At 46.9% G+C, this 12,526-nt stretch overlaps 1 protein-coding gene and 1 long non-coding RNA gene across 3 annotated transcripts in view; both read right to left on the bottom strand.

Annotated features, from left to right (window-relative positions):
• Positions 1-12,526, bottom strand: part of LOC310952953 — a 403,897-nt gene that overhangs the window by 171,321 nt on the left and 220,050 nt on the right. The gene's annotated exons all lie outside the window — the stretch shown is intronic.
• kdm6a (lysine (K)-specific demethylase 6A) overlaps positions 5,595-12,526 on the bottom strand; it is a gene marked incomplete at its 5' end in the record, with an annotated part of 46,960 nt that continues 40,028 nt past the window's right edge. The window contains 9 exons of one of the 2 annotated variants that reach the window (XM_083921756.1): positions 5,595-5,948; positions 7,498-7,668; positions 8,065-8,191; positions 8,282-8,423; positions 8,530-8,717; positions 10,466-10,580; positions 10,670-10,818; positions 12,131-12,205; positions 12,308-12,360. In XM_083921756.1, the coding sequence (XP_083777882.1) occupies positions 5,916-5,948; positions 7,498-7,668; positions 8,065-8,191; positions 8,282-8,423; positions 8,530-8,717; positions 10,466-10,580; positions 10,670-10,818; positions 12,131-12,205; positions 12,308-12,360 (1,053 nt within the window). In that variant the 3' untranslated portion in view covers positions 5,595-5,915. The remainder of the gene's footprint in view (positions 5,949-7,497; positions 7,669-8,064; positions 8,192-8,281; positions 8,424-8,529; positions 8,718-10,465; positions 10,581-10,669; positions 10,819-12,130; positions 12,206-12,307; positions 12,361-12,526) is intronic. The other variant, XM_083921755.1, reaches the window with a different exon arrangement.

Here is a 12,526-nt window from a genome sequence, read left to right as displayed (position 1 = left end):
ACCCGGTTTCTACAGATCCTGTTCTCAGGCTCCGTTAACGCCGGCTGCTGTGGAGGAGCCTTTAATAAACACACAAGAACATAATCTGGTAGATGTTTGTTCACCGTCCCTGTGTCTGTGCAGAGTCTCGTCCTCCCGCAGGAAACAATCACGCGCACCAGAGCAGAAGCAGGTGAGTCGGCCTGCGTCACACTTTACCGGATATTTTCCCCAATGGTCGCCCTCCTCCTCCGTCTCACCTCTGAAGTGTGGGTAAAACACAGCCTGCCAGAGTTTTTGAGTTTTTCTAAAACCTGAAACTTGAAAAGGATCATGAATAAACATGTTTGGTGAAGTGGCTGTCAGTCCGTCGGACCGCTGCCGCTGCCACCAACGCCGCTGCCGCCAACGCCGCCGCCTGTGGTTGAGAGAATGAAATGACTGTCAGCGGCGCCCACACAGCCCTGATCCGACACTCACTCTGCATAATGAACGTCATTCAGCGAGCACAAAGACGTCCTCCGTCATGAGTTCTCTCAGGTTTGGAGAAAAGGCTCAGGTGAGAGGTATAATTTGTAAATGCTTCTGGCACCAAAATGACCCCAAAAGTCCCACTTCAGTGTAATTAGAGGTGTTTTATTCATGCACTTCTCACGTACAGTGAAAGGTTTTCACGCTTTTTTGGTTCTTCTGTTCTTGGTTCCAAAAACGGACTCAAAGGGAGAGTTCGGACTCTCTGAAGTGGGTCCACGTCCAAAGCCAGTGTCACGTGGGCTGACGTGGACCCAAACGCAGACACGGAACTCAGGAGACGGTTTTAACAGATTTAATCAACTTACTTTAACAAAAAGGTGCAGAGAACAAAGGAAAACACGGAGAGAAGTGAGACAAACTGGTCACGGGGAACGAGCACAGGAGGCAGGTACGCTGGGAGACGCCTGTAGAGTAATGATCCGGCCCCGAATGAGGCTCAGGACCGGCTTTAAGGGCGCCCTCCCACTGTGCCTCCGTCCCGTGCCCCGTGCTTTAGGGTCCTTGTCCCCCCCTCCAGGCCCGTTTGTACTCACACTACCTGGGCCTCGGAGAATGCTTCTTGCTGCCTATACGTCATCACGCCGTAACACGTCACACGCATTGATGACGTCATGGCGATGCGTGGCTTTGTTTCCAGATCTTTCCGTAGACCTCGGAGTTTTTGTGCGTCTTGTCGACTGTTTTTGAATCTTTTCATCGACCAAATCTGCAGTAAACACTCCACCTCCGCATCACACCAACGTGAACCTTTCACCGCCATTGTTTGAAATGTCCGCGCATGGTCCCTCCTTCTTTTTTCTACGTCCCAACAGGCGCACAGGAAATGACCTCAGAACCGCCGTAGGCCTCGTGCTCGTACACGTGCTCACGCTCGTGCTCGTACACGTGCAAACGTGCTTTACTAAAGCCCACCTCTCCCAAACGGGCCGCAGAGTGGTTGCCCTGGTCAAACGCACTAGACTTTAGCAAAAAAAAAGACGGTTTTGGCCCGGTGCGGAAGGACAGTGTGAGTGCGCCCTAAAGGACCGACTTCATATACAGAGAGGCCGGTGATCGGTGCCGACCAGAACCACCTGTCGGGGAAACGAGCTCACAGCAGGGAAACACCGACAGAGGGAGACAGAAACACAGAGAGTAAAGAAGGAGAGGAGGGCCGTCCTGATGTGATCACCACAGCCAGAGTTCTGTCTGCAGGAGATGACACTCTCTTTCGTTTACATGTCATCATTTTGTGTTGGTGTTGTGAGTGTGTTTTGTGATCCTTGTGCGTCGGTTTTTAGTCGTTTTGTCGTCTTTTTATGGTCGTTTTGTGCTTCTGGTGGTTTGCGCTCATTATGTGCATGTGTTTGATTGATTTGTGGTTGTTTTGAGATTATTGTGAGTCTGTAATTAGTCGTTTTGTTGTCTTTTTATTGTTCTTTCTTTATTCTTTGTTCTCTTTTTGAATCTCTGGACTCATTCTGGGTCATTTGCGGTTGTTTTGCGATTATTGTGTGTCTTTTTTAGTCGTTTTGTCGTCTTATTGAGTCGTTTCTGTGCTTCTGGTTGTTTGCAGTCATCATGTGTACGTGTTTGATTGATGTGTGTCAATCCTTCAGCATCTCTTTGTTCTCATTCTGGGTCATTTGTGTTGGTTTTGTGATTATTGTGCGTCCGTTTTTAGTCGTTTTGTCGTCTTTTTATTGTTTTGTTCTTTATTCTTTGATCCCTTTTTGAACCTCTGGACTCATTCTGGGTCATTTGTGGTCGTGTTGTGGGTGTTTGTGGTCATTTAGCATTTTTTTCAGATTGTTTTGTGTTTTTTCAGCAACATTTTGTGACTAAAGAACCAAGAAACTCTTATTTATGAATGTGTCCTAAATAAATACTTGATAACGTCCTGAAACATGTGGGTAATGTCGTCTTTATACGTGTACGATGTGTCACAGAGGAATAAACTTTGTTCGTAGGATCGTTTTTTACTGTTGTCTGAACCAAACAAGTTCAAATATTACTCAATAAAGATAAAGAGCTTTGTAGAGTTTTCATGTGAACACAAAGAAACGCTGACAGCCTGAGCAGTGAACCAAATGTTGTGATGTGAAGCGGACGCTTTGAACGCTTTGCTCCAGCTGCGTTGAGTGGTGGGCGAGACGCATTAATGGGTTTAATGGAAGCACTCTAAACTCCTGGAGAGGGACGCAAAACAACCAGGAAAGGAAAAGACGAGGACAAAGACACGCAACATAGTTCAAATACATGCAAAAACCACCACAAAAAGATGCAAAATGACTCAAAACAGATGCAAAACCACCACAAAAAGATGCAAAATGACTAAAAACAGATGCAAAACCACCACAAAAAGATGCAAAATGACTAAAAATAGATGAAAACCACCAAAAAAGATGCAAAATGACTAAAAATAGATGCAAAACCACCACAAAAAGATGCAAAATGACTAAAAATAGATGCAAAACCACCACAAAAAGATGCAAAATGACTCAAAATAGATGCAAAACCACCACAAAAAGATGCAAAATGACTACAAATAGATGCAAAACCACCACAAAAAGATGCAAAATGACTAAAAATAGATGCAAAACCACCACAAAAAGATGCAAAATGACTCAAAACAGATGCAAAACCACCACAAAAAGATGCAAAATGACTAAAAACAGATGCAAAACCACCACAAAAAGATGCAAAATGACTAAAAATAGATGAAAACCACCAAAAAAGATGCAAAATGACTAAAAATAGATGCAAAACCACCACAAAAAGATGCAAAATGACTAAAAATAGATGCAAAACCACCACAAAAAGATGCAAAATGACTCAAAATAGATGCAAAACCACCACAAAAAGATGCAAAATGACTACAAATAGATGCAAAACCACCACAAAAAGATGCAAAATGACTAAAAATAGATGCAAAACCACCACAAAAAGATGCAAAATGATTAAAAATAGATGCAAAACCACTATAAAAAGATGCAAAATGACTAAAAATAGATGCAAAACCACCACAAAAAGATGCAAAATTACTTAAAATAGATGCAAAACCACCACAAAAAGATGCAAAATGATTCGAATGGACGTTGAATTTGTGGGTCTTGTGTAGCCAGAGTGGGGGGGGCCTCTGACAGGTTTGTGCCCAGGGGTCCGTTGTCCCAGAATACGCCCGTGACTGCTACTATTTATGGAGGTAACACGATAATAACACGGAGGCTCAACTGTCCTCTGGTCCCTGCTGCAGCGTCTCCTGTGATACCACTATGAAGCGCTGCAGCGAGCTGAAAACGCCGTTTCCTTTAACTCGTAATGAATCCGACGTGTCGCGTTATCTTCATCCCTTCATCTGCAGAGGAGGAAACTCTTTCTGTTCCTCTTTTCACAAACAGACAAACCGTCAGAGTTCCTCTTTCCCCTCCTGTGAACGGCGTCACGGCTCTTCCTTTATATGAACCTGTGAGGTTGATGTTTGTGTTGTGCACGCGGCTTTAATCACCACAGAAGAAGAAAACCTCCTGGCCCCGTCTGTGTCTAACACCAGAGAAGCTTCTGATGTCCTCACAGCGACTTCGTCCAGACTCATTAAATCGTCCGCGCTTGTCGACTTCACTGGGACTGAAATAGTTCCCTGTAGGAGACGCTCACACTGGACGCACCGCGCAGGCTCACACTGGACGCACCGCGCAGGCTCACACTGGACGCACCGCGCAGGCTCACACTGGACGCACCGCGCAGGCTCACACTGGACGCACCGCGCAGGCTCACACTGGACGCACCACGCAGGCTCACACTGGACGCACCGTGCAGGCTCACACTGGACGCACCGCGCAGGCTCACACTGGACGCACCACGCAGGCTCACACTGGACGCACCGCGCAGGCTCACACTGGACGCACCACGCAGGCGTCTAATGAGGCGCTCTCTTTGTTTTGGTGCCGGGGTCTGACTGTGGACGGTTTGTGTGGTTTGATAACAGGCTCCCCCCCGAGCAGAGCACTGCACACACACACACACACACGCAGACACACACAAACACAGACACACACACGCAGACACAGACACACACAGACACACACACACACACAGACACACCGGCAGCAGCAGACGAGACCTCAGCTGTGCACAGAAGCAAAACGCTGCACACGCACACACACACACACACACACACACACACAGAGCGTTTGTAGCACTGCTACCTCCATTGATGGGAGAACGTTCATCTGTTCACTAGGTTCATTGATGACTCTAAATCACCCGTAGGTGTGAATGGTTGTCTGTCTCTGTTCGTCTCTATGTGTCCTGTGATAGACTGGCGTCCTGTCCAGGGTGGACCCCGCCTCACGCCCGATGTCAGCTGGGATCGACTCCAGCCCCCGAGACCCCGACAGGGACAAGAGGCTGAAGATGCGCCTAGTTACGGTTGCTAACGTAGGATTGGACGGTTGCGTTCTAAGGAGGGGCTTAGCAAAGGGTCGATTGGGTGCAGGTGTTTGGGCGTGGGATCCTCCACCGGTGTGTTTTAGGACGACTCGCCACCCGACAGGGACAAGAGGCTGAAGATGAATGAATGAATGAATGACAAAGAACAAAATGAACCAGGTGTCTGTACAACGCTTCGTCAGCAGTTTTATTCGTATAGAAAACGTTCGAGGGGCCGTGCTTTAAAATCACGAGGCTCCTTCAGATTTAATGGCAGGTACTCTGGAAACACGACGACAGCATTCCATCGAGAAACATTTCCAAGCAATAAATATGCATTTTATAAATAGTGTGAATTTACAACAGAATTTAAAAAAAACACAACTGAACGAACACTCTTCTGTCTGTGTGCGGAGCTTCTCTCTGGCTCTCCCGTCGCTGAGTCGGCGTGGACGCGTCGCTCCAGCTCCAGCAACGTGAAATGTGTTTTAAAAAAAGGGGGCGGGGCCACTCGACGCGTCTATCTAACACACAAAGGAGCGGCTACAGGGGGGGGGGGGGGGGGGGGGGCAGCTCTGATGTGGACTCACAAACAGAGGAGGGGGAAGGAAGTCAGTAGTCTGTGTGAGCGGCTCAAACTGAATATGTACAAAACGTGAATTCGTCGTGTGTGTTTTTCTCCGTGGGGAGTTCTTTGTGTGTTTTCTGGTCCAGCAGTCGAACAGTCGGGTCGTGACGACGAGGAGCCTCCGCCCCCCCCCCCTTCCAGTCCACCTTAGGGGGGGGGGGCGTGCGCCGCTCTGGGCAGGTTGCATAGACACGCAGCGTTTCATGCAGCTGCCTTGTGGGAGGAGCTACAGAGCGCCGTTGGAGGACCGCCGGCTTACTTCCTGAATATCAGAAACAAACAAAACAAAAACAAAAAGGGTTTTCGGGGGATTCTTCGTTTAAGTCCGTCGGGTTCTAAGTGTCCTCAACAGTGTTAGTTAGCATCAAGAGGAGGAGGAGGAAGGCAGCGGACTCGCCTGCGGACACACACAGGAAGAAGACAACTCAGCAAAGTGAAGTGGATCCACTCCGGTCTGAGAGACGCCGGGGGCCTCGTCACCACGCCGACGCGTCGCCTGTGAGAGCGACACGAGGACGAAGGAGGAGGAGCTAAGTGAGAAACCGTGGGTCTGGTGTTGGAACGAATCTCAGGAGTCAAATCTGATGCTGAAATTACTATTTGAGGGCGCCCTCCCACTGTGCCTCCGTCCCGTGCCCCGTGCTTTAGGGTCCTTGTCCCCCCCTCCAGGCCCGTTTGTACTCACACTACCTGGGCCTCGGAGAATGCTTCTTGCTGCCTATACGTCATCACGCCGTAACACGTCACACGCATTGATGACGTCATGGCGATGCGTGGCTTTGTTTCCAGATCTTTCCGTAGACCTCGGAGTTTTTGTGCGTCTTGTCGACTGTTTTTGAATCTTTTCATCGACCAAATCTGCAGTAAACACTCCACCTCCGCATCACACCAACGTGAACCTTTCACCGCCATTGTTTGAAATGTCCGTGCATGGTCCCTCCTTCTTTTTTCTACGTCCCAACAGGCGCACAGGAAATGACCTCAGAACCGCCTTAGGCCTCGTGCTCGTACACGTGCGCACGCTCGTGCTCGTACACGTGCAAACGTGCTTTACTAAAGCCCACCTCTCCCAAACGGGCCGTGGACGGCAAGCGTGCCGCTCCTAGACGTGGTACGGTTGCACTCACACTGGTCAAAGGAACCAGACTTTAGCCGTGAAACGTGCTGGGGCACGGGACGGAGGAACAGTGGGAGGGCGCCCTGAATGTGTTTTTTAGCGTTAGTGAATCTCACACATGGATGCACAAAAGACCGAAACTAAACTTAAAAACCAGCACTTCCTGCTCATTATGCGGCACTAGAGACTACTTCCTGTTTAATGCTCTGCTAACGTGAATGTGGATTTGATCATTTAATCGCGCTGCTCCTCTCGACTTCAGATCCACGGATTTACGGATGTCTCTTTGGGCCCGACGGCATCATGTGACAGACACAGACGTTGGCCACCGTGTTAAGTCCCACCTCCTGTGGGCGCGTTCTCACCGCGTCACACGCATGTTCCAACGACATGCTGATGAACGACCATGTCTGAGGAATAATGGCACTTACTCTAAATCATAATCTCACTCTCACACACAGTAGGTGCCAGTTCCTGAACCTGACCGGTGTCCTGTGAAGCGTCTGTAACGGAGCATGCACCTGAACTTTATCCTCATACGCGTCTTTATTTCTACTTATTTTGTCAATTTAACGTTGGATTTGTTTCGCGTTTGTCGTCTTTTTCTCCGTGGCTGCTTTTCCTCGATGCTTCATGTGTGTATGTGTGTGTGTGTGTGCGTCTGCCGCTTTGGTTTGATCTGAGTTTCCGTGCTCTCAGCTCCTCCAGAAGCCTCCTCTTTGTCTCCTCGAGGTTCATTTAAAGGGAACCGTTTCCGACGGGGTGACAGAGGACGCGTGAAGGACGCGTATTGAAAAGGCCCCGCGGTGATTCTGTGCCTGATACTCACCAGTGTGAACTGGTCATACACCTGCATGAGGTCCTCGATCTTGTACTGCTCTAGCACCACAAAGTTGTCCAGGTTGGCGCTCCCCCTCCGGGCGCAGTCCTGGCAGTGCACCACGTACGTCTTCCTGCTGTTGCTCTCCGTGGTTACGAACAGCAGGTCGAACACCTCCACCTACACGAGAGAGAGTGGACGGAGAAAAGGGTTCAAGTGTCAGTGATAGTGATAATTCTCTGTTTTATTGCTGAAGTGAATGAACTACACTTCAGACTCGCACGTCGCGGTGCTACATTTTAAGAAAAGCGTCTGTCGTCTGCATCCAGGCGCCGTCTCACGAGATTACAACTGCCGAGTAAGATAGTTTGGCGGTCAGAGGGGGAAGCGTCGTGTGCGTGCGCTCTAACAAAGCTGGTTAAAAGGTCAAAGAGACACTGGACACTGGGACACTTTGAGTCAGGAAGACGACGTAGGTCACTGAATTGTAATTTCTACTTGTCATCTGTTCAAGTGTTAGTGACACAGCAGGAAGGATGTCGGGGGCGCCCTGAGGTCCAGCGGGCGGGTCCTCACCTCACAGATGCTGCAGTAATGCGCCGGCTCGCTCTGCGTCCTCCCGTGCCAAACCAGCTCTTTCCCAGCCGCCAGCAGGAGCTCCCGCTGCATCTGACACTGCTTCAGAGTCCGTAACAAACAATACCTGAAGGGACAGAAACACACACACGTGTCGGGTCAGTCACGGGGTCACATCGGTTGTTGAGAGTCACCATTTAAGAGACGGGGTCCTCACTTGATCATCTCGAAGAGCCTGTGGTCGGACACTTTGATGTTCCTCGCCATGTTCCAGGAGAGGTGGATCATGGGGACGATGGACTTGACGCTCTGCAGCTTGTTCCACTCGTAGCGCTCCACCGCCAGCTTGTACTGGTGTGCTGAGGAACAAGAACAGAGGCTCTCTTCATTTCATCTGTCGGCGTGCTGACGCAGCTGAGGCTCAACGAGCATCGCCACCCGTGAACACCCTCTCCCGTCTCTCACCTGTGAGGGGTCCGACGTTCCACGCGATGTTGTTGCACCAGCCGATGGCCTGGACCCAGTGGATGGTGCCCGTGTTGAGCCACACCAAGTCTCCCGGACGCTGGATGAAGCGATAAACAGGCACGTTGGTCTCGTACAGGTCCTCCAGGTTGGGCCACCACGAGCCCATCAGGAAGTTGATGTTGTTCCTGTGAGAGGAGGGAGATTAAAAAACACTTTACAGACGTTTACCTTTGAGGGAAACGCTTTAAAAGCGTATGCAGATTTTGCGATGGCGAGTCAGACGTCGCTGTACACAACTCACGTGTTTAAAGCTGTCCTTTAACCTTCAGTGTTTAATGAAGGAAAAGACCTGAACGTCATTATGATGAGGATGGGATGCATTCATCTTTAACACAACAGCTTAAATATTGAATGTTTCTAAATGTTTTTGAGATGCTGAGGGCGTTTTCCTGCTCACAGCCGGCTCAGACTCTGCTCTGTACTCTCTGTAATTCTCTGTTTTATCGATGAAGGGCATGAACTACACTTCAGAATTGTACGTTGCTGTGCTACGTTTTGTCGTCTGCATCCAGGCGCCATCTCACAAGATTACAACTACCGAGTAAGATAGTTGGGCAGTTTGTCGGTCAGCGTCGTGTGCGTGCGCTCTAACAAAGCTGGTTAAGAGGTCAAAGAGACACTGGACACTGGGACACTTTGAGTCAGGGCGCAGGCTGGGCTAAGACGACATAGGTCAATGAATTGTAAATTCTACTTGTCATATGTGTGTATTTGAGTGTGTGTATATGGATGTATATGTGTGTATGTTTATAAAGATAGAGGTGTTGACAGCTCCCTCCCACTGGCTGGCTGCGGTATGGGTCATAAGTCCCGCCCCCTTCCCCTGAGCTGCGTCGTCCATCTTCGTCGTCCAACCAGGGGTGGGCATCTCTGCTCCTGGAGCCACTGTCCTGCATGTTTTAGGTTCCTCTCTACCCTCACACACCTGAGTCTAACACACCTGAGTCTGACACACCTGAGTCTAACACACCTGAGTCTGACACACCTGAGTCTAACACACACCTGAGTCTAACACACCTGAGTCTGACACACCCGAGTCTGACACACACCTGAGTCTGACACACCTGAGTCTAACACACCTGAGTCTGACACACCTGAGTCTAACACACACCTGAGTCTGACACACCTGAGTCTAACACACCTGAGTCTGACACACCTGAGTCTAACACACACCTGAGTCTAACACACCTGAGTCTAACACACACCTGAGTCTCACACACCTGAGTCTGACACACCTGAGTCTAACACACCTGAGTCTAACACACCTGAGTCTGACACACCTGAGTCTAACACACCTGAGTCTAACACACCTGAGTCTGACACACCTGAGTCTAACACACCTGAGTCTAACACACTTGAGTCTAACACACACCTGAGTCTGACACACCTGAGTCTGACACACCTGAGTCTAACACACCTGAGTCTGACACACCTGAGTCTAACACACCTGAGTCTAACACACCTGAGTCTAACACACTTGAGTCTAACAATAATCAAACTGTGACGAGCATCAGCTGCTTGATAACGAGCACAGCATTAGACTCAGGTGTGTTAGACTCAGGTGTGTCAGACTCAGGTGTGTTAGACTCAGGTGTGTTAGACTCAGGTGTGTCAGACTCAGGTGTGTTGGAGCAGAGAGAAACCTAAAACATGCAGGACAGTGGCTCCAGGAGCAGAGATGCCCACCCCTGGTTTAAACAGTCTCTACGCGCCTGTCTGCAGAGGTATGTATGCGTCTGTACGTGCACGTTAAAGACCGTCAGTCCTAGCGTAGTGCATTCTACGCCTGCAGTAACGATGGGACCTGTCCTGCTGACGTCGTTATCACGTGTGTGTGTCCGGTCAAACCAAAACCTCATGTCTGCTGACGTACTTTTCACAGAAGTCGTTGATGACGCCCCAGTACGTCTCCGGCACGGCGAACCACTCGCAGTCCCCCGGGCCGATGTTGATGTTCACCGAGCAGAAGTTGTTGTTTTCTTGGTGACCTTCAAAACACAAAAACAGGACGCGATGACTCACGGAGCGAGGGAGAGACAGACACCGGCGGGGGTTTCAGAGGTGCGTGCGCGGGTACCTGGCGTCCTGCTGCCCGGCACCTTCATGTAGAGCTGCACCGTGTTCATGCCCAGGATGGTGTGTCCCACGTGGCTCAGCAGGTTACCGGCTGACACCACCCGAGCGAACGCTGGCAGTTTGGACAACTCCTGGAGCTGCTGCTTCCACCTGCGGAGGGCAAAGGTCACAGGGGGTCATGTGTGATGTCATAACAGCACGAGGGGGGGGGGGGTGAGGGAGGGAGACTCTGAACCCCACGTCACGTTTAAAAAGCATTTATTATTATTTACTGTTCAGTGACTTGCAGTGATCCTGCATTTACTAGAAAAACAATTCAATTAATAATTTGGAATAATTAAAAATTTACTAGAAAATAATTAAATAAATAAACATTTTAACAGTGGATTTTTTTTATTGAAATATAAAAATATAAATAATAAAAATATAATTAAACTGAGAAACAAAAAAACCCATAAAACACATTTTAATAAATATTATAATAATAAATTAATTAATACAAATAATTTGGACCTTTAAAAAACTAAAATATAAACATTTAAAAATTAAAACATAAATCTCTTTTAATTATCTTCGTTATGTTTTAACCTTTGTATTAAATCCCTTTATAAATTTATTTTCATTTAGTTGATTCATTTTTTATTTATTCATTTCTTTATATTTGAATTGATTTTAAATAAATCTTTGATTTAAAAATGTGATTTATTTATTTCTGTATTATTTTCTTAATACACTTATTTTTACAGGCAAATAAAAAACATAAATTAATAAATATTTTAATAAATGATACTTCAAATATAAATCATTTAAAATAACTGTGCATATATAAACATAAGTAAATATTTAAAAAAAATTATACTTCAAATATAAATATTTAAAAGAACTTTATATATATATATATAATATAATGTCGATCGGCCAAAAGGCTGAAATGCAGAAATGCAGAAAGAAATGTTCAAGGAAATGAAATAAAATACACAAATAAATATATTTAAATAAATACTTCAAATATAAATCATTTAAAATAACTATATATATATATATATATATAAATAAATGCAAGGGAAAGTAAAGAGGAAAGTAAATAAATGGAATTAAATCAAAACAAATGAATTGTATGAAGAAACTAAAAGGAAAGAAATGTTACATTTTATCAATTAAATAATAATTTAATGTAGATTAATATGATTTTTGATCCATTTAATGACGTGTTCATTCATTTATCAACTCATTTATTTTATTTATTTAAGAATCTATATTTATTTTAATTTATTTATTTATATAATTCTATTTTTTAGTCTCCACGTGAGTGTTCGGCCTCAAACTGCTGAAAACATCAACATCTGTTTCATAATTACAAATATAAAAGAAGATGATCTTGTTTCCATGACGATTGGAGCCAAAGTGTGAAAACGTGATCAAAGGCTCGGCCCTGATGTGCATGAACAAACACTGGACTCACTTCTTTTCGTCGGAGAGGTCGATGTTGGTGCCAAACTTGATGTGTTTGAAGGAGCCTTTCCGTCGCCGCATCGCACTGAGGACATCAGGACATGAGTTTAACACAGTTAGAAAGGAAGAAGCTACGACGCGACATGCACGCGGAGGATTTTCAATCTGAGCAGAGAAGAAAAGTCACCTGTCTGAGGAACCTGCGTCTGTCTCCAGCTCCTTCTTCTTCTCGTTCTCCTCCTGTCGCAAATACAAAGCATCGAACGCACGGAAGAAAGCGTTTAGAGTTGGACATTCATTAGAGTTTACATCGACTGTCACAACAGTTTCATTTAAGGGCGCACTCCCACTGTGCCTCCGTACCGTGCCCAAACAGGTTTCACGGCTAAAGTCTGGTTCCTTTGAC

The sequence above is a fragment of the Echiichthys vipera genome, assembly GCF_963691815.1.
Source record: "Echiichthys vipera genome assembly, chromosome: 10".
NCBI lineage: Eukaryota > Metazoa > Chordata > Actinopteri > Perciformes > Trachinidae > Echiichthys > Echiichthys vipera.
Note: the sequence above shows the minus strand (reverse complement) of the source record. Positions and strands in the feature narration are given on the sequence as shown.